The sequence below is a fragment of the Sceloporus occidentalis genome, unplaced genomic scaffold, assembly GCF_023333645.1.
Source record: "Sceloporus occidentalis isolate IW3139 unplaced genomic scaffold, rSceOcc1.0.p SCAF_121, whole genome shotgun sequence".
Classification (NCBI taxonomy): Eukaryota; Metazoa; Chordata; class Lepidosauria; order Squamata; family Phrynosomatidae; genus Sceloporus; species Sceloporus occidentalis.
In genome coordinates this window covers 361271-382778 of record NW_028317101.1, presented here as the reverse complement: position 1 = coordinate 382778, position 21508 = coordinate 361271, and the positions used below count along the sequence as shown (strand labels likewise).

At 38.8% G+C, this 21508-nt stretch overlaps 1 protein-coding gene across 1 annotated transcript; it reads right to left on the bottom strand.

Annotated features, from left to right (window-relative positions):
• Window positions 1-455: 455 nt before the first annotated feature.
• Window positions 456-19581, bottom strand: LOC149282180 (sentrin-specific protease 5-like). Its single transcript, XM_089498511.1, has 10 exons — window positions 19562-19581; window positions 9051-10525; window positions 7141-7246; window positions 4824-4971; window positions 3857-3904; window positions 2902-2979; window positions 2231-2368; window positions 1835-1918; window positions 1293-1343; window positions 456-566 (listed from the first exon to the last, which is right to left on the bottom strand). Exons 1-10 carry the CDS (start codon window positions 19579-19581, stop codon window positions 456-458), a joined length of 2259 nt encoding a protein of 752 aa, XP_089354637.1.
• Window positions 19582-21508: the final 1927 nt, after the last annotated feature.

Genomic DNA, 21508 nt, shown 5'->3' with positions numbered 1-21508 from the left:
GAGAAAACACTTGATAAAAGTGTCAAATTAAAAATACAGTCGAGACAGAGAGTTTAGTTAATCTGATCTTCCACAGGATTTTTTTTTTTTTTTAAATGGAAGTACAATTTGATTGGACAAAACAAAAATGTACCTGCTATATTTATATAAACAAAATGTAAAGGGTTTTTTTGTAATTTTTATATACAAGTCAAAAGGTGCATCAAATCTACAGTTCTTACTGCTGCATGCTTTTTGAGAATTTGCATGCTTACATAATAAATATTAAATACAAAGATCAAAATTGTGAATGCTCATGGAGGCTTCTTTAATGTCCCACAGCTGATCAACTTCATGTCTCAAAAGAATAAGAAAAAAAGAAACATCTGAGGTAACAATGTAGGGCGAGACACCCTTCTAAACTTATGTTTGAAAAGTTGTGGAAGTATTCAGGGATTCAAGTACAGCAACGATGGTTAATCCATGAGTCGGCATTCACACAGTTCTTTATAAATCCTTTTCCGCACGCGAGGCATGTCTTCTTGGGAAAACTGGAAAGGCTGTTCTAAAGCGAGGCACTTGCAGTACTACAAAATGACAAAGTGTATGTATACATATATAAGACTTCAAATACACCTGCTGTTGGTTAAGAAATAAGCATATTACACTTTTTAGTGTCGTATCCTATAACTATGAACTTGACGAGAAAATAAAGTGCGCAGGTTCAGATAAATGATTTACCTGTGGTGTCTTACTACATTAATATTTACATTCGCAACAATTTGGCAGACCAGATTGCCATGATTTGCCACAACAAATGCGGGTAGTATGAGCCATACACTGCTGTTTACGTGTTTGTTTAAAAGCCTGATATATATTGCAAATTTGGAACATTTAATATACACAAAGTATATGAAAATCAAAAAAAGCATGCACTAGGGAACAAAGTGGGATAGATGTCATTATAATAAGTAGTGTGTACCTTTCAAGATAAGATGTATTGCTATATAGGATTTGTATGGAGACAGACATTGGATTTATTGACCCATAATCTCTCTGAAATATTGCTCATTAGCAAACCATAAAAAAAACAAAAAAAAAAAACTTTAGAATAGCTACAAGCATAATGAATACTCCCAGTAATCAATACTGAAATTATTTATACAAGCTGGGATCAATGCTGGCTTATAGATTTCAAGATTTACTAGAGTGCAAAAATATCCAGTCGCATCATAGGTAGAGACGCAAATACTAAAGGCAGGAGGTTTGCCTTAAGCTTACATATTATTGCTTAGCCACTTGCATGCACTCACCTGAAGCACAAACACGCCACAGTCACTGTCATTCTTCTGTTGTGGAATGCACTATGAATAAAACAATACTTCCATAATTTAGTATATATAATTGTTCACAGAAAAAGAATCTACACTATATCAGCTCCATCATTAACAAAAGCATACATAGTGGCAACACATACTTGCTGTTAAATATGGAAAAATATGGATTTAATATGGAAAGAATGCACATCAGAAACGCCAACCTACTACAATACAGTACTACAGTACTTCTTGAAATGGTTAAAAAGGTGCGTGTAAGTAGTGACCAGGGATAAACATTGGTTAATCTTTTCTACTGCAAAGTTTTAGCTCCCTGGAAGATTCTGCTTCGGTGGATAATGTGTTGGGAAGATCTAGCTCCCGCTGCGCTGTGCATTTGGCTGAATAGTTCCACATCCAAACGCAGTTGCAGTGCTGCATGGGCAGGTGTTATGGGCACCGTATTTCTACATTCGTTGTGTGCAAAAGGAGTAGGAGAATCAGGTCTTTAAAATTAATTTATTTTTAAATCAATATACCTTTGTAACAGCAGTCTGCCACCCACTGAGGAACTCTGGGTGATTTTTCTCTTTTGCTTCTGTAAGGAGATACTTTCGTATATTCTAAAGTGAAACACATTGTGTTACTCTTTAAGCTTACAAACGGAAATCAGGGTTAGTCTAAAATAACTATAGGCAACCAAATAAAATGCAATTAATTTAGCAGCATAACTACAAACTAAAATTGCTGTAGTATAAATACAATTCCTGTCCCAGGCAATCTCTCACAATTCTGCAAATCTCAGTCATCGCTTCTTTAAATTGTGAATTATGAGAACTACTGTGGATTACAAAAGGTAGCAATAGGAACTTGCCAGAGCCCGGAGAAGGAGCAACACAATGCAACTCTAGCACACCTTAGATATATTTACTTACCTCCACACAAAATTTAAAGTGTATGCCTTGGGAGTCATAAAAGGAAATTAATTTATTGGGGATGTTCACAGTAATAAGCGACCAGTGGACTTCTAGGTGTATCGGAATTAATAGCAGGGTCTTTTTGAAAACATCCACCTATTGAACACAAGATATTAAATTGGTAATGTAACACAAAACAGAATGTAACACTACTATTAGAAACAGGAAAATACACAATGGGTATTTGTCCTTATATATATATATATATATATATATATATATATATATATATATATATAAATAAAATGTCCTTAACCATATTATACAGTGCAATATATTTAATAAGGGAATTTTTTTTAGTTTGTATGCCACCTCTCCCCCATTGCCCTTTTTTAAGAACAGGCACCCAGCTCAGGTAAGAGCTTGCATATTCAAGCTCTTACCATTGACTTATACAGAGGCAACACTATAGTTTCCTCCCACAAGCCAATACCCCTTTTTATATATGACATTTTACTGACCCTTGCAGTCTGACGGTCTAGATTTATCCCTCCTCATTCAATGACTTCCCTGCATTAAGGTTACATTATACACAGTCAAGTCAGTCCTTGAGGACTAAAGCCGAACCCCACTAAAGTAAGTTGTCATTTAAGCTTTGGGTTTTCCAAGTTACTAATAAATATGCATACCTTTTTAGTCCATCTTTTTACTCCATTATAACCTTTGGTCACGAGTTGTCTATGAAAAAAACTGTTTAGGAAATGGACCTGCAGAAAGAAAAAAAAAAAACAAAAAACAGGAATTACCCAAGCATAAATGTATGTAGGTGTGTATATATTTTATAAATATCTTTATCAAATATTTCTACACTATTTCATAATTCGATGAGCAGCTGCACACAAGCCAAAGATCACTGTGCTCAATGCCAAGTGTAGGCTGGAATGGTGTAAAGCACAAGGCCACTGGACCCTGGAGCAGTGGGAACGAGTTCTCTGGAGTGATCAATCACACTTCACTTGAATCCGGAAGTCTGATGGATGAATCTGGGTTTGGTGGATGCCAGGAGAGCGTTACATACCAGAATGCAATAGTGTCTTCTGTAAAGTGTGGTGGAGGAGGGATAATGGTCTGCCTAAGCCCCTTAGTTCCAATGAAGGGTAACGTTAATGCTACAGCAAACAGACATTTTACACAATCATATGCTTTCAACTTTGCGAGAACAGTCTGGGGAAGGCCTTTTTCTATTTCATAATGGCTAATGACCTTGCTTTGTGCACTGGGGCATAAAGACATGGTATGACAAACTTGGTGTTGAGGAACTCGAGTGACCCGCACAGAGCCCAGACCGTACGTGTATTACATTACATATGAATAAGGAGAAGGTACAAAGTTTTAAAGTAGTTTGGCAGTCATATAGGCATTATGATGGAAGTACAATAGTAAATGTTTTTGGGATAACATTGAGGAGGTGGGGGTAAGTGCAATTAACAAGAGCCCTGATGTTACATGGCAAGCCAAGGTTTGTATGCTACTCTAATGCTACAGTAATATAATACTTAAAAAAAAAAAAGTAACTACAGCATACATTCGGTAACATTGAAGGGTAACACAAACACAAGTCCAATAGTAACTTAAACTACCTACCTTGTCAGGTACCGCATCCATTATTAGCTCACCATACATGTTAATAACCTGGAAAAGACAATGAATTAGTCTGCATACTTAACATATCACTCATATAAGTACTATATATATACATACACATACTTACATACATGTTAGAAAGAGCTTACAAGACATGCATTAAAGGGTATGACAAATCTACAATTGACAAACTAAAACAAATTCATTATGTAAAGATATTCAAAATACCTATGTAATGAAACCAAGATTATTTATTATACCACTTCAGAGTCTAAAAGGAACAAAGTTATTCATATACAAACCAAGTCACACGACTTAATTTGATGACCCATGAGCTTCTGTAACACCAAGCACAATAGGAAAAGAGCATTGGGAGCGTGCGCAAGCACTTTCAAATGTTTTGCTGCATCACAACAGCATACTCAATGCACTTGGCAACATATCTGTCAAGAGACATCCATCTTTTCAGCAACCCAATCTATCATGTGAAAAACATTGAACCCTTTCAGGACTTTTGCCATATGTTGACTTAACCCCGATTGCAATAGAAATTTTTTTTTTACTTGTAGTGGTAGGTTCTAAGGTAAGGGAACTTTTTTTCTTGTACAGTTTATAGTGCAGTATGGATTGAGACCCATTTTTTGGATTTGCACTTTTTGTTCTCCAATACCGACTAGAAAAATTTTTACGTAACAAGTTAATTTTATATCTGCAATGCTTCCCTTACATTGTATTAACGGTATTGGGAGTGACGTTTTGAAACCTTTAGTGTCAATCTCAATACATTTCCGGTACAACTTATTGTATGTGTGGCAAATGCGCAAGATGGTATTTGACCCTAAGTGGTGAAAATGGATTGTTGATCTTTATAATATATATAACACTGTTTTTATTACGGTTAATATAGTATATTGCCACTTGAGCACAGAAAGGTATTCATTCATTCATCAGAAATATTCAAATTTACCTGATCATTGAGCCAATTCTGCCCATCTAAAGTAGCAAGATCATCCATATCAAGCACGTGCCTGTTGTACAAGATACGGAAATTGCACACAGCAGCTTTGGAATGCTTTGCCCGATATTTCATAATCTCCCTGCTAATGAAGGATATCCTGCAACAATAACACAATACAAAAAAGTAGATAAAGTCTTATTGTCAGAAGACAACATAGTGGCTGACACAGAACTTTAACTCCCTTCCGAAATACTTTATTGCACATAAAAATTCCAAACACAGATGGGTAAGTCTACCTTTTCAAACTTAAAGGAGATCTCCCATCAATATATATATTTTTAATGCTCATATAAAATTAAAAAAAAATCGCTTGTTTTAAAACAACGCTAGCTTTCAGACAGCTACACGTTTGTCACACGTCTGTGATTAACTCTTATCTTTGTCCTATCGACGGCGGTATCATTGGGTTAAATCACCCAGATGGTTTTTGCAGGTAAAGCCAGCCAAAATATCATGACTGACACTAATGGCAGCCTCCTGGTCTACAAATACAAATAAGTTTATTGGAAGAAAATGAAATAAAACCAACTTTCCTTCAATGCTAAACTACATTATTGCACATGGCACTGTACTATTGGAGGATAAGACATTTTAACGCTGACGCTACAGGAGTTTGGTCAGCAAAAAAGTACACTTGTCCTCGTTCTGTGTCATTTCTTGGGGGACATACACTAGACAGACATGCTGGTGCACAACTATACTGCCTTGTATAACAAAGAAGTAGGCACCCATTTAACAGAGCAACACACATTAAGTAGTAGAGAAATGCTTGTGGATATGGCAGAATTGGTAAAAGTAGATTAGTATGAACTACACAACCATGTCTGCACAGTTGCAACCAAAGATGGGCAACATAAGATATTTTGCTTAACTATGACAATTCGGGATACACACAGGGAAGACAATCGAGTGGATCAGTTAACTCATTGAGAGAACGCAATGAAGAAAGCACAGACAATGGAAGGTGAAGCTGTTTTACAGGAGCTTAGACAGGTAGGAAGGGCGCTCGCTGTCATTTCCCATTAGTTACTGGACAGTGTATGCATGTACACATCAGCAGAATTTACACGCGAGAACATAGAATGTATGTGAAATATATAATTCACTGGGCTTACTTTCCCAATATTAGATACGCAGGTTCCTGACTCAGTCTCTATTATCTGCATTATGCTGACTGACATCCTATTCAACAGAAAGTAGTTCCACAATAGTTTTTGTTAAGAGATTAGAAGGATTGAGTACACAGGACATAGAGAGGGAAGGGCCTGGATGAACGTTCGGTATAGAAGAGAGTAAGAGCAATGGTAAAAGAAAACAAAGCAGACAGGAGTCTTCATACTGAGGACAAGAAGGCCATAAGGGAATGAAATCGAACATTTTACACTATTTAACAGAACAGCATTTACAGCTCTGTATTTCACCAATATGTAGACAAGATGAAGATGAAAGAGAAAGGAAGATATTGTGCATGCCAGAATAATACAGTGTAGATCGGAACATCTATAGAAATCTTAAACAAGAATAGAAAAGATGGAGGGGTACACACTGCAGGGCAGCCGTTCACACGGGCTGTTGAGCAACATGGGGAAAAATATACAGGTCCTGGAAAATATGTCGAATGTGGTCACCCTAGTCAGGGTTTCCTGAAGGGACACTGTAGCCATATGTACTTTTAAAAAAGGACCATAAATCTTGCTGCCATGCCACCCCTGTCACCACCTGGCAAACTGCACCCAATAATACAAGTTGCTTTTTGTTTTTTTAAATCCACAAGTATGCCTGCCATTTACTTTTCTAGTGCACAAGCTTTTGTGGACTACAACTCCCATCACTTTCATATTCAGCCTGGCTGAGGGTGGTAGGATTTGCAGTCTAGAAATATATACTTTGTGAGCTATTGTTGTTTTGGCTCGTGATTAGAGTTACAAACCAGTATACTGACTTAAAAAAAAAAAAAAAAAAAATTGATGTGTTCACCACAAGGCAGTATGGTAAGCAGTTTATTTATTTTTAAGCGACAATAGTTTAGCTTTAATACTCCTCCACCAACTCGGCTCAATTTGACAGCATTAGAAACATTATTCCTAGTGCTGCTTTCATTCTGTAAAAGTTCCCTACTTAAAAAACAGACAATAACAGGATGTTGCGCAATACGCTGGCCAGCTTAATATATTATCTATAATGTGGGACCCTACCTTTAAACACAGGCAATGAAATAGGATCTATGGGACATTACATACAGCTAGACAAGGACACCAGTACATACCTGTTGGAAAAGTCCTCATTAAACAACTCCTTTAATCGAGTCAGCACATCTTTTTCAGACAGCGGAATCAGGCTTCCATATTTCTTAATAATTTCATTTAGAAGGCCTTGGAATTTGCGCACAACGAGAAAATGAGAAACAGACATAAGATGACATAGAATAAGAGAAATACAGCACAGACAAAACACAACTTAGAAGAATTTTTTTCTTTGACATGCCGTCTACAAACCTTCCGCTTCCAGGATCTGGCGCTGTACCCTATCCGGCATGTTAGCGTGCCAAACTAGAAAAATGTAAGACCCCGGAATCCATTCACTTACACCACAGCAAATAAGAGAACAGAGATCCAAAAGATCTTATCACGTGACTGACTGGCCAGTCCGAGGGTCGGGCGGTAGGGTCTGTTGGGCATCATCTACTTCGCTCTTATGGAAGAGAGCAGGGGGTGCAAAGGGCATAGACTGTAGTGTGCTAACAAAACTGGCTTAAAGGGACACGCCAGCTACCATACTCACTTTACTGCATACCCTAGCTGAGAGATCCATTTATACTTATGTGGTGCTGCCCACTCCCCTGAAAAGACATGGGGAAATTCTGCAGAACCTCACATTTGCTGCACTGCCAGCACCGGCTATTCTCCAAGCAGGTGATATGTTCGGCCAAACACATTTCCTCGCATGTTACATACTTACACCGGTGAGGCGGTCTAATGAGATACCACCCCAGATCAGAAAGCAATCCCACAGATCTTAATGGGAGGGCTTTCTTGTCACTGGTGGTCTACTTCAAGCTGCAGTAGCATTGGTGAGAATTGTCAGACCATGGAGTAAGCAGGGAGCTGCAGCTTCTCCTTTAGGAGTACATAAATCATTTTTATTTTTTAAAGATTGCATATTAAAGTGCTCAAAAGGGTACTTTAAAATGCATTCTTTTTTTGGTGAGGCTGCCAAGGACACTTACTGTCCCTTCAATTCATCACAAAGTACCATAACTCAGTACCCTCAGCTACATGCCTGGCACAGGTGCATCCTGCTGCAAAATACAGCAACCCCAAGGACAGAATGTTCAAAATAACTACGGGACGTGTATGATTATTTATCCTTTAGCCCATGAAGGTGGCTTCAGACACTTTTAGCACAACTGTGTAACTGCAAAATTTTGGAAAAAGGTTAAAAAAAAAACTATAACGATCTTCTATATCTTCCATTTTTTGATGGAAGCAGGCAGGACCCTATAACTGAAAATAGTTATAACTCTACAAACACTTTAAACAAACATAAACCTTACGGCTATGTTCTTTTTCCCCCCAGTTAGCACATGCGAGAGACAGAAAGAATCATTGGTAAGCGAAACATCTGCTTTTCCCTGAAAATCAGTTCTCCCCAAATTATGGCCAACACTTCAGTGGCAATGTTCAAATACATAACTACAACACAGAGCATACCAAATACTTTGTAAGCAGTGTAAGGTACCAGGCTGTCCACGCATATCCACAGCACAGCTCTACACACGCATAGCCATTGCCTGCAAGGACTTACAGCGAACCAAGCTGATATACACTATGATTATATAAATGTATGCAATGAAGCCATGTTTCCTAAAAATATTACTGGTGATGCCCATTTATTCTGTGAATCTTAAGACACTCGGGTAGAACCCTACAAATGTCTACAAGGCAACTAAGTTTTATATACATCCTTCATCTTCTTGCCAAGATAACAATGCACTGTATAGCCAACTAAGAGCTCTAATATGAAGAAAAATATTCTGTAGAATAACAGTATATCACGACAGAAAGGTTGTCACCAAAGTTAGTTAAATAGGACAAAGCCTAGCTTACAGATGACCCACACATAAATATATGCCTTTTTAACATGTCCTAATAAATGCCATGTAAATGTTGTATATACCAAAGAGACAGGATGACAGCTGCTCATCAGGGACACAGCTATCAATTTTCTTGCCATTCTTCACCTCTGTGTTCCCCACGGCATCTAATGCCTCATCAGAAGTGGATCCTTGTGATGGACTTTTACAGTAAGGATGGTCTAATAGCTTTGTGTTACAGAAACCCAAGTTTCTGGATCCTTCAACATCCATGTGGCAGGGATCTGCACCATTTTCCACCACGTCCATGGGAATGTTGTCCTGGTATTCAGCATTTTCATTTGAACATAACTTTAATTTGTCAGGTGCCAGCAACATCCGCTCATCATCCTCCTCCATCTGGGATTCTGCATCCTCCTGACATGATATGGACACTTCCTTTCCCATTACAAAAACATACGAATCATCAGAAAAACTGTTTGCTGTAGGCAGCTCACCCACTTTTCTAGGTATGGATTCCCCACCTTCCCACTGACTAGCTGTGCAATGTAGACGCTGACTGGTTTTCAATATATGTTTGCCCGGTGCAACACTTGCAAGCTGATCCTCAGTGCTATCCAGTTTAACAGTCTCCTCTTTCAGGCAGGTGTTGATTGTACGCTGTTTGTTTTCACATAAAATTCCGGATGTGTTATTGTTCATATCGAATGCCCTGCTTATAAACTGAACAGGTCTCTGAATCTGAGACTTCAAATAGGAAATGGCTTTGAGAAACTTTCTTCTCAAAGATTTCCTGCAGCTTTTCCAGAAAACTTTCTGGATCCACGGTCGACCGATGCCTACTAATTTGAAGCTGCAGTTTCTTGCGCTAAATTTCTGGGTCTGTATTCTACCACGAGTTGTAAACACAGAAAGTTTCTTATACATCATAAATAAAGGTACCTTTCCTTCAGAAAACAAACTGCAGTTTCTTGACAGCCATAGACCATCAAAGCATCGAGGTTTTAATACATAGGAAGGAAGTTTTGCATGACTATTAAAGGTGACAAATATATTGGTGTTTTCATCGTCGTCATCATCATGCTTCGTAGTCAGCAGAAAATCTTTCGTATTGCTAGCACGATTGCTTAACGCTCCTTCTAAGGTCACCAGATACTTTGCTTCATTGCTGACCTGTGCTAAGGAGCAGAACTGGCGGTTAATCTTTCTCCTGCATAGCACACTTCTATATAAAGAGTAACGAAGTGCGCTCTGTCTCGGATGCCTCTTGTAAAACGCCTGTAAAAAGTTTTTCTTGCTTTCTGGAGCAACCCCCTCTTCTCTTAGCAGGTTATGCACGCTGTTCCTCAACTGTAGCCCTTTAGAAAGGACCGATTTTCTCCTGTCGTCAGCAGCCCTTCTCTCGGACGACGACACAATTCCCTTTTGCCAAAAATTTCTAAACGATCCAAATCGCGTTGTCCATAGCTTTTTCAACAACAGCAACTGACCTCGGTTACGACGGGATGCTTTTCTCCGTTCTTTCATTTTTTCGCCACATTCTGAACTTGGGCTGACCCTGCAAGACAGAGGCAAAAATACATTACATTTTATTTAGCGTGCGCCAAGGGATTCTGTATTGTTACATTGTTAGACATTAACAATCATTAAACGCGACAATAATATCAGCACACATCTATTAGGTAAAAGAAATATACATAGTATCAAGTCTATTAGTTTTCCAAGTGAGGGTAATCAGACAAAAAACATTGAGGGCTTCACAAAATTCACCTGTCATATTTCAGCTACGCTGAGGCAAGAGTAGGTAAAATATATTGAAACATCAATAAAAAAAATTATACTAAAATGAAGAAAATTGCTTTCTAGCCACAGTGGTGCTAAATATCAGACCATGGAGATGTTCTGCTGCAGCTTCACCTAAAGTCTTTTTAGTTATTATTTAAAGGATTGAATATTTGTAGTTACAAAGTATTTTAATATGAATTCTTTGTTCTGTGAGCTGCCTGGGACTGCGGGGTCTCTAAAATCAACAATATACAATCTAATAGTAAGATCAACGCACGTTAAGTCAAACTGGTACACAACGGTAAGAGGGCCCCGATTTGCAAGCTTACAGTCTATATGGGGACTTAACATTGTTGAGGAGGAGCTAGCTGGCACTTGTAAGAGAACAAGCATTATATGATTACTTTCCTGTCCAGAGGTTATTTCCTTTCTTCTCACCCTTAGGCTTCCAATCAATCACCAATTAACCATGCAGGATGGCATAACGAAGAGGAATAACCATGGAGATCCAGAGGAAAGGATATGATAGACATAAGGTGTTTTTCAATACACATACATTCCCTATTTTATGTGAATGGCTTCCTGGATGTTTAAGGTGGAAAAAAAGTAAGTTATTAGCTCTGAAACTATGTAGAAAAACAGAATTTGATGGCAGATTAAGGACCATTCGGCCCATCTAGTGCGGCGGAACAATACCGCTGGAGAACACCCAGCATATTCTTCCTCAGCCATGAATAGAAATTTGGTTCAAATAGAATAAATGACACAAAAATAAGAACTGCACTTGGAAAAGAGTGAAAAAGTGAAAGAGTAAAGATCAAAGAAAGCATTTTCGGCAGTGTCAGACAAAAGACACATTGCACAAAGCAAGCGCTGTATAGTAAGTTTTCATTTCATCTCTTACTTTTAATACGTAATTGTTTGTATTAACGATATAAATAACTACATACCACTTCTTTCACATCTACCTCACTTTTGGCCAAGTGGTATTCCACATGCTGGACATCACAATATCTTTAAGATTCCTTGATGCGCTGCTGGTCTCCATATTAAAAAAAAAATTACAACACACGCTATTTAAAACTGGAATGCGTTGAGATGCTGTAATCCCCAGGGAGATGATTTGTTTGGCATTTGGGCGCAGGTGCTATACAAGTCCTGCTTATGGGGCCCTGGGGTGGAGCAATCAAAGAGCAGGGTGAGCCAATGCCCCATTCTAGTGGAAAATCCATGCTGGCTTTTCCAAGAGGTCTGCATGATCCAGTCTGGGATTCTCATGGGGCCTGCATCAGGCACTGGACATTAAAACCCGAGGAGCCAGACCACCAGGGAGACTGTTGTGGGAAGAAGTTCCCTGGGGCACCCAGGGCAAGCAGAGGCCCTGAAGAAGACCATTCCTGAGCCAAGTGAGGCAATACCTGCCTGGAACTGCGTGTGCTGTCTGGGGGACGGTTTCCAGAGCCTGGCTTAGCAGGGTCTGGCTGAGAGGTGTAGTTAGTGGGTGCTCAGGCTGGTCAGTCTGGGCCAGCATAGTATAGCTAGAGAGGCTCTAACTGGGAGCTAGGTTGGTTTCTTTTTTTCATCTTGTTTTGGGGTGTTTCATTTGAGCAGTTGAAAATAAATCCCTGCTTGCTGCAAGTCGGTGTTCCTGAGTCTTAGCGCCCAAGAGGATCCCTTACTGTGACATTTATGGCCCTGATGCTGCAGGGTTTGTCACAGTGTATAGAGCTGGAAGCACAATACCAGCAACAATAGGAGACGGCAGTTGTAACATACACAGTGCTAATAGTTAGACGGAATGCTGGATGTATAATCGTGGAAGGCGTATTACTTCACTAAATAGAAGTATGACTATTGTAACACTGCTGTATGATATCATGGGGTTTAACTTATATTGTGCTACCTTATACTACAGAACATGGCATCTTTTACATGCATTGGTTCGATAAAAAAAAAAAACAAAAAAAAAACCACACTATATATACATACATCTATATACACCGGTATATATTGATATCAATGGGTCAGTGAATATTGAAGTGTAGGGGTTAAATTAGAAACTGTATCGGAGATAGCAGAGACCAATGAAGCAGAAGGCTTTGCAAAGACCCTTTGCCATTAGAAGCCTTAAACAGAGAACAATATGCTGGGCAGTGATGACACCGGACGGTAAAGTTGGGTTTATGCTTCTGGATTACTTATGTTTCTGCACATAGAAGTCAATGAGACATCGATTTGGGGATTAAATACACAGTACACCGTGACACAGCCCTGAAAAAGAACATTTCCCACTAGGCTGCTCAGTTAAATAGCACAGCTGGCTGTTGAGAGTCTGGGCAGCAGCCTGTGGTTACAGCCAGTGTTTGCAGACGATGGTTAAAAGAGAAAGTACCGTTTGCAGGAACGTTCTGGGTGCGATGCGAGGATTAACGCAGACACTGAAGGATACTGCGACGATAGGAACATTTATCAGGCCTACAGCATAGCACCGTCCTCAGCTGTAATGCCAAAAGCAACAGCTACCAGGAGGCCGAAGCACAGCAGGGTATTCTCCATTACAGGTCAAGCTTCCGCGCAGCACATATCGCTGCGTATGCTCTACAAACCCCGGATACGCTATATGCTGATTGTGGCATTACCTGGGAGGCTGACCCGGTGCACATAACAGCACATCGCCCCAATTCCGCTGTCTTCCTCACTAAGAAAATAGTCCGACACCCACAGTACGGGACGCCACAAGGGACAAACGAGCAACACCGTGCAAATGCCCAGCCGGAATGCACCACGTGATCTTTACGGTTTAGGACACCCGATTGGCTGAAATGACAGAAGGCGGAGTCTGCTCTGCACATGGTATTACCATTTTAACCACTGTGCGAGAATGATGTGCGCCCCGAATGAAGAGATGAGGTTAGAGATTCTAACGTGACCCGTACTTTATAATTCCGTATAACCCCTGCCTTCCTGCATTATGTTTAGATCGCTTTCTTAAAATATCCCACTCCATTTGTTCATATAAAACATGGATTAGAGGATTTCGCCGGTATGTAAATTAAATGTATTCCTCTAAACACTTTACTCGGTTTCTTCAGTTTCTAATGGTTAGAAAGTCACAGTCTTTCAAAGCCACAACTCTAACGCACCTCCTAAAACAACTGTGTCCTCTTTGGCCATTTGAAATGTTGGGGGGAACGCTCTGCACAATGTTTCTAACTTTTTTTCCTGCTACAAATGTTTGTGCGCACTGACCGCTTGTGCAAACCCAAACCTGATATTGTCAGGCTACATATAATACAAATATACAAATTATAATACAAAATATAATACAAATGTAATTGCAATCTACGAAGTTTTATTCTATTAAAAAAATGGAATGTGGTAATGCCAAACATAACTCTATAGATCCTTCTAGCGCTAAAATATGGGAAAAGAGGATAGGTAAATTAGAGGCGATTAATGACTTACGCTATTAATTATGGTGCTGGCTGGAAGTGTTTTTTTTTTATCTGTATGTCTAGTTATCTTGTCTTATTGTATATGTGCTATGTGATTTTTATCTTGCTATTTTATTCTATTCTAGGTTTGAACTTCTTGGTTCAGTTTGTTGATCCATTAAATAAAATATCAAGGAAGGTCCCCCCGATGTCCATCAACATATGTACTTATGTGTAGGGCATTAGAGTGGTGTATGTATATGAATGTTAATGTATGGTGGTAGAGTGTGTGTATATACATGTAAGTGTGTGTGTGTGTGTGTGGGTAAGTGTTTGGCGTTAGAGTGGGTGTGTATGTATGTGTAAATGACCATCATCATACCCCCCCACATCATAATTCATTCACGCCCTTACTGCAATCATTATCCCCAACCACCACAATTTCAATTCCCTACAATCACCCCCCTCCATCTTCATGCCCCTAACAGAACTTATCATCATCTCCATACCCACCCAGCATTATTTCCCCATCATCTTCATACCCTTCCCTTAGCACACCCCTCTTCATAATCATACAAACATATTTCTCCCCTCCCTGTCCTCGGCCTGTGAGTCTGGCAGTCTGCGGTCTTGCGCTGAACACCTGCCGGTTAGCGCCGCACTTTATATGACATCTTATCCAGCGCAGCACTGACTGGCAGACGCGCAGTGAAAGGAGATCACAAATCTCCTTTGCGGTGGCAGCTCCGTTGGGCACTGGGGCCACACTTTACAAAGGTCTAGCCAAGCTCCCAACACAGAGGAAGTTCCCAGAGGTCGGCCCTTTATAATGCATAGTTAAACATCTGTCACTGCTAATCATTTTTCACACTTGGTGTACCAGAGTTCAGACCCCTGCTTGAATACAGATGACTTCATTCAGAATATTTTTTGTAATCTAGACCAATAATGGCTTTCATGGGAACCATTACTGAAACCACTGTGGTCACCACCATTAGCAGATAAATACAATCTCTGACCTGATGGACTTGCAGTTAATATGCAGAGACTCCCAGAGTCTGCTCATGAAGTTCTCACGTATGATCATAAACCCTAATATCAGGCCCAGACTGGCCATTTGCAGCCCGGTCAAATGCTCCAGGGGCCACCTAATGTCAGATTGGCCCCCTTATTATCCCCAGTCACACTCTGCCTAAAATCAATATTTATTAAAACTGATCTTATGTGATCTTCAACAAACCTAGAACACAAGTAAATCGAAACTATGGCAACCAGGGATACAACATATTTACAATTAAAATGAAAGGGCAAGTGCCATGATTTTTTTTAAGTACAATATTAAATGCAATAATGTGCAGCAGCATGAAAGCAAGAGTGATTTTTATTTTATTTTATACTGAGGGCTGCCAGTTGAAGGTAGTTTCTAATATAATTTGTTGTGGTTTAAATTCATGTCTGATGGGAGGCTGTTCCATTTATCTACCACCCTCTCAGTATAAGTAAAGCTTTCTTACATTACATCTAAACCTCTGACCCTCTTGTGTTAGATTATGACCTCTTGTTGTAACATTCCCCATCCTTTATTATAAACTTCTCTCCTGTAGTGTGTTAAGCGCATGGCGTGTATAAACAGAATTGCTTCATTTATTTGGACGGAAAAAAACAAAAAACGGACAGAAGGTAAGGAGAGGCCTGCTCTAGGGACATAAACACAGTCCTATTGCAGTAGCGATTAGGAGATGTGAGAAGAGAGTTAATATATTGTTTCGTTCAATTAATTTTATTGTTGAATTTATATTCTCCTCTCACTGTATTAATTCTACAGAATATGCCGTATCCACTATTTCTCCCGAGATCTCTAGCCATTCATGATATGGTTCCAAGATACATTGATCGTGCAGAATGAGTATTAGAAGAGGCATGCATATTAAACATGAAATGTGGTAACGGTTAACTATTTAAATAAATATCAGACATTAACGTATTCTTTAGACGTAGACTTTAGAAAATTGCCTGCTGATGTTCGCCTGATTTTTATCAATGAAATACTTTCCCATGGCAATATAAATATATATATATATTTCCAGCACAAGTGGCACTTGTAGTGCTGAAATGTAACGGCGGTCGTATATTAGCTATGTGATATATCTGTATCATGTTGCTTTTATTACAGAGGGTCCGCGCTCAATTACATGGTGAACCTCTCACCAATTCCTTGTCCTGATTATTCGTTAAGTTTTTATTAGTTAGAGGCACCTATTAACTGACAGGCAGAGTGGCATATAGGGGGTTAAAAGGCATATCAGGGAGGCAGAGTGGCATATAGGGGGGTATAAGGCATTTCTGGGGGCAGAGTGGCAAGCCTGGGGGCAGAGGTGCATAACTGGGGGGGGGGGCAGGTTGGCAAATAAAAGGAAATAAAAACAAAAAACAAAAATGTCTCAATCATAGCTTTTATTAAATATGAAAAAATAGTTTACATGAATTAATAAATAAATAAAAGTTTCTTGCAAGAATATCGTGAAGTTCCACTAAATAAAATTGAACTTTTTCATCTAAAAATGTTTGCAGTAGCAAATGTTTTGATTCTATTCTGTCCAATGTATTTCATTTATTAGGGCCTTTTAACACTTTTGCTTTCTGGCATTTTAATACAAATAATGTGCTAAAAAGGATGTTTTATAGTTATTTGTATGGCAAATAGTGTGACTCGGGTATGTATTAGGGGTGCTTGTGGGTATAAGAGCTCGACCGCGAGATAAACTATATGGGGCTGCTCTCCAAATGTTTCCAGGGCTGCTTTTCAGTCCCAGTCCGGCCCTGCATAGATGGAAACACAATGGGAGTTAAGTTGTGGGGCAGGTGGTCCCCAGCAGTAGAAGGCAAATCATGAAAACCAGTCAGATAAATAGTCCTTTACCATCTATTTATAATCTGTAGGCACATATGTTAGAACGTGAAAGGAGTGAAACCAAGTGTCAAAAAGTAAGAATCAAATGTAATGAAAAGAATACTTTCCTTTCTTTTGATCGGGTTTATAGCCGCAACCCAATAAACACTCTCCACGGAATGTTGAAAAGCGATACAACAAATCACTTCTGTCTAGGGGTGCTTGAAAACACACGATCGCAAATCACTCGGATAAAAAGGAAAATAGTGTGATACAGTAAAAAGCTCTGGAACTTTAGGACAAGACTTCAATGGTTGCACTTACAATATGTATAAATCTTTAGCGCATATATCAAGCCACTCTTAGGTGTGTGTGTTGGTTCCTTAACCTCATGTGCATGGGAGACAAGAAATATCCAATAGGGTAATATCTTTAAAACCAATATGTATGCAGTGAAGTAATGCACTCACATTTAGATGGAAAATATCAAGCACATCTGGTTTGTTGTCCTGGAGTGGTGATGGTCTTTAGATGAAGTTCCTGGTATGGCTTTTCTGGACCCCAAGATTCCTCTGGGTTCCAAAGGGATGTTTCTTCAATGTTCAAATGTTGGTACTTATAAAGTGCAAATGTTTGTGTGAATCAAATTTCAATTATAGTGTATTGTTAAAAAATTTCATCGATGGTGTATGTTCAACAGTTCATGAGCTGGTTGTATGTGCCATAATCCAATATAAAAGATCAATAGATAAATAAATAATTTCATCCGGGACTCAGCACTTACAGTACACTTATCGGAAACTACACTATATAAGTGTTTTACAAAGTTGTCCGATAAAAGTTTAAAAGCAATTAAAAAAATGTCCGAATATGGAGATAAGAAATGATAAAAATCGAGTAAAGTCCAAGGTAAATAGTCCTCTACGCGTTTCTCCGGTCAAAGGCTTCCTCAGGAGGTATAATTTCGACCCAGTGGTGCTCATCCTTTTATGTTCCCCCGGACGTGTCGTCCGCGTCTCTTTCGTTTCGTGCATCTGTTCCCGTCACGTCATCGCGTATTTCTAACTGCCGCGTGCGTGTGATGTGGCCTGTTTGTCGATCCTCTTCGGTCTCTTGTGGGGACATATGGGGACAGTATATGATGAAATCATAATGTGTGGAACATATTATTAAGAGTTGACTCAAGGAATAAGTACTTTTTTGGAAGGGGAAAAAGATATAGGGGTGATCTATGCAGTTATGGATATATAGATAAACAAGGAGCATCTATATGTGTATGAAAGGACAACTAATATAGAGCGGAGAAGAATAAATCAAATAAGGAAGAATATGCTAGAAGGTAAAGGTGAGTGTATATTTAGTAAATCAGAAGTGCCCACACCATGGAGGAGGTAATTGAGATCTATTTTTGTCATATATCATGTCAATATTCATTATTAATGTTGGATATGATTGTATATGGTTAATCTTAGAAGAGCAAAGCGCCCATATTAAGTTAAAAAGGGAAGAAAGGACCTATGGTTGAATACAAGAAAAGGAACAGAGGCCACTATAGAAAAGACAATATGTCTATTTCCAGGTTTAGGCCACCTTTTTTAAAAGTTTTTAATTTAAAAATCCATTCGGTTTCTCTCTTGGAGAGATGTTCTACGTTGTTGCCCCCTCTCCAATTGGGAGATACCCAGTCTATACCAATGATTTTTAATGTTTCTGGAGAGAAAAGTGGACAAGAGTTGCAGTGTTTAGGTAGACTATGTTTGGTGTTGTTGTTTCTGATATTACCTAGATGTTCCAGGATGCGTTCTTTTAGAGGTCGAATAGTCCTTCCAACATATTGTAAACCACAAGGGCATTCTAAGAGGTATACGACATTTTTCGAATTACAATTAATGAAATGTTTGATATTATACGTTATACCCATATTGTTCCCTATAAAGCTGTTGTTTTTTTGGGGTAAATGTGTGCACATTTTACAATGTCCGCGTATAAAAAAGCCTTTGGGTTTTGTACCTAAAAAATTGCCAGTACTTTGTGGTTTGATACTCTTTGGTAGTACACTCGGGGCCAAAATGGTTTTTAGAGTGTCCGCTCTTTTGTAAATTATCTGGGGTTTAACTGGAAGTATCTTCCCTAGGACACAGCCATGCTTCAGTATGTGCTAATGGTATTCCTATTATTCTTTTTATTCTGTACGCTTGTGAATTATATTTGGTGAAAAAAGAGAAACTGAAATCTTTCTTATCCTTTTCATTTTTATCTCGTTTCCTTCCCTCTAATAAGTGGTTTCTGTCTCTGTTGCACCTGCCGAAGGCTGCTGTGTAACCTCTTGGAGGGATAATTTTTTTCCAGAAACTTCTGTGTTATCTCTTCAGCTTTAAGGTTGAAATCTTCCTGTTTTGAACAATTACGCTTCACTCTCATCAGTTGTCCTTTGGGTATATTGTTAAGCACATCTTGCACTCTTGCACACTGACAAAGTGCTTACCTCACAGGAGGGGGCGTCATAACCCATGTTTGTCTACAGTAGGAAGGTGAGGTCAGTGTTGTGCTTTTGCCTGTACAGACAACCATGTTAACAAATCCTATGTGCTGCTCACTCATGTTTGCTGCCCTCTAGTGGTACTTGCATATAATGCATCCAATAACCTAAAAGGAAAATAGTGGAACAGCGTGTACCAACCTATTCAGCATGGCTAATTGTGGGCTCTTTTACATGCCTACTGGTATTTTGTCAGCCCTGGTCTTGTAATGTCAGACAGTGACCTCCATGTTACAAACCTCCTCCTGCCCTGGCCTCTGAATGTGAGAAGACTTCCATTGTGTAAGAGCTCTTTTACCTAGTATATGTCCTAAAATTAGCTATTCTTTGGCCATCCGGTATGCGTTGGTTGTGGTTCTAATAGGAGGTCAATGTCCAGTATGAGACAGTTATGTGCATATCAACCCCATGAAAGGATTAATGTGTTTACAGGATGCATCATACCGAGCCAGTATTGTGTTAGAAAGGCTGATGGACACCACATGCATGATCATGTCATTAGTTTGTGACGACTTCCTTTCATTGCATATGTAAATGGGGTTGGGACTTTTGCCCTGTGCTAGGCTATTTACTGTATCTGCTTGCATGTATCTATGCAAAAATACATATTATAGAGCTTTATTAAGGTTATTTGTATATGAGATTATTATATACACTGATGTGAAAAAGTATTTTGGACTCTTCCCATTTTGTTCTATTTTTGCTTATTTGTCACATTTAATTGTCTCAGATCATCCAGCTAGTTTTAATATAAAACAAAGCCAAAGTGGGTAACTACAAAATGCAGCTTTTAAATGATCATTTAATTTATTGAAGGTAAAGAGTATATCACTCATGTAAAAAAGTAATTGCCCCCTTAAGCTAAAAACTAGTCACCCTTGGTAATCCAATGTTTGCGATATCTGGCAGTGAGTCTTTTACATCGCTGTGGATGAATATTGGCTCACCCTTCTTGGCATAATTGTTATAATTCTCTCTGCAGAAGTTGCCAATAAAAGTCACCGTAGTTATGTGATGTATTATTTGTGATGTCATTTAACCCACTGTTCACCACTGTGAAATATGTAAGCATTATATAGATCTATAAACAATTATTCAATTTACTATTTAAAACACGGTACTTCATGTTCTTGAATTTGAGTTCTTTTTTTTGGACAGCTGAGGGCACCCTAGTCATACAAAACCATACATGTCTCATTGTTTATCAGTATCACATGTGAGAAACCATTTGAAAACTAATTTTGACACTAGTCACTTATACCCAATACCCGTTAACTTTAAGAAAAAAATGACATTTCAGTGCACGCAGGGAGGGAAAATCTTTATTAATGGTACTACGGATGGGCATAATATACATTGTATGAGTGCAGGTGTATTTGAGCCCGTGTTGAGTAATTATGACTTTTTCGTGTTCCGTGCTGAACCAACCTGCTTAAGGGCCAGTAATATAGATTGGATGAGCTTGCATCAGAGAAAGTATAAGAAGGAACTATAGAAAGTACTATGCAGAGGCACATAGACAGGGCAGAGACAAAAAAAACAATGGTTTCTGATATTTAAACTACTCTGGTTCAAAAACACTACAGCTATATATTATATATTTGTTTTGCTTACAAACGAGACATTAGGCTTGTGTTAATTTTGTTTCTCCAGCCTACAGCAAGTGTCATATGGCGAATGGTATGAGTTTGGGCTTTTTAGACAACATCATTTGAATATATATATTTTTTAAATATATAGCATTATTAAAATACTTAAACACACACAGTCACCTTAACGTTTATGGGAGGCACAGTCCCATTAATAAAATGTAACATTGTACATTCAACTGTTGCAATTGAGTGTTTTTACAAAAGTGACTCCTGGTCATAAAGGTTGAAGGACAGCAAAGCT

Coding starts and splice junctions, on each gene's coding strand:
- LOC149282180 (XM_089498511.1), bottom strand. CDS start 19,581: ATGACGCCCCCTCCTGTGAG. Junction 3,905..4,823: donor AGAATTGGCTCAATGATCAG/GTAAATTTGAAT, acceptor TGTCTTTTCCAG/GTTATTAACATGTATGGTGA. Junction 567..1,292: donor GTGGCGTGTTTGTGCTTCAG/GTGAGTGCATGC, acceptor GTCATTTTGTAG/TACTGCAAGTGCCTCGCTTT.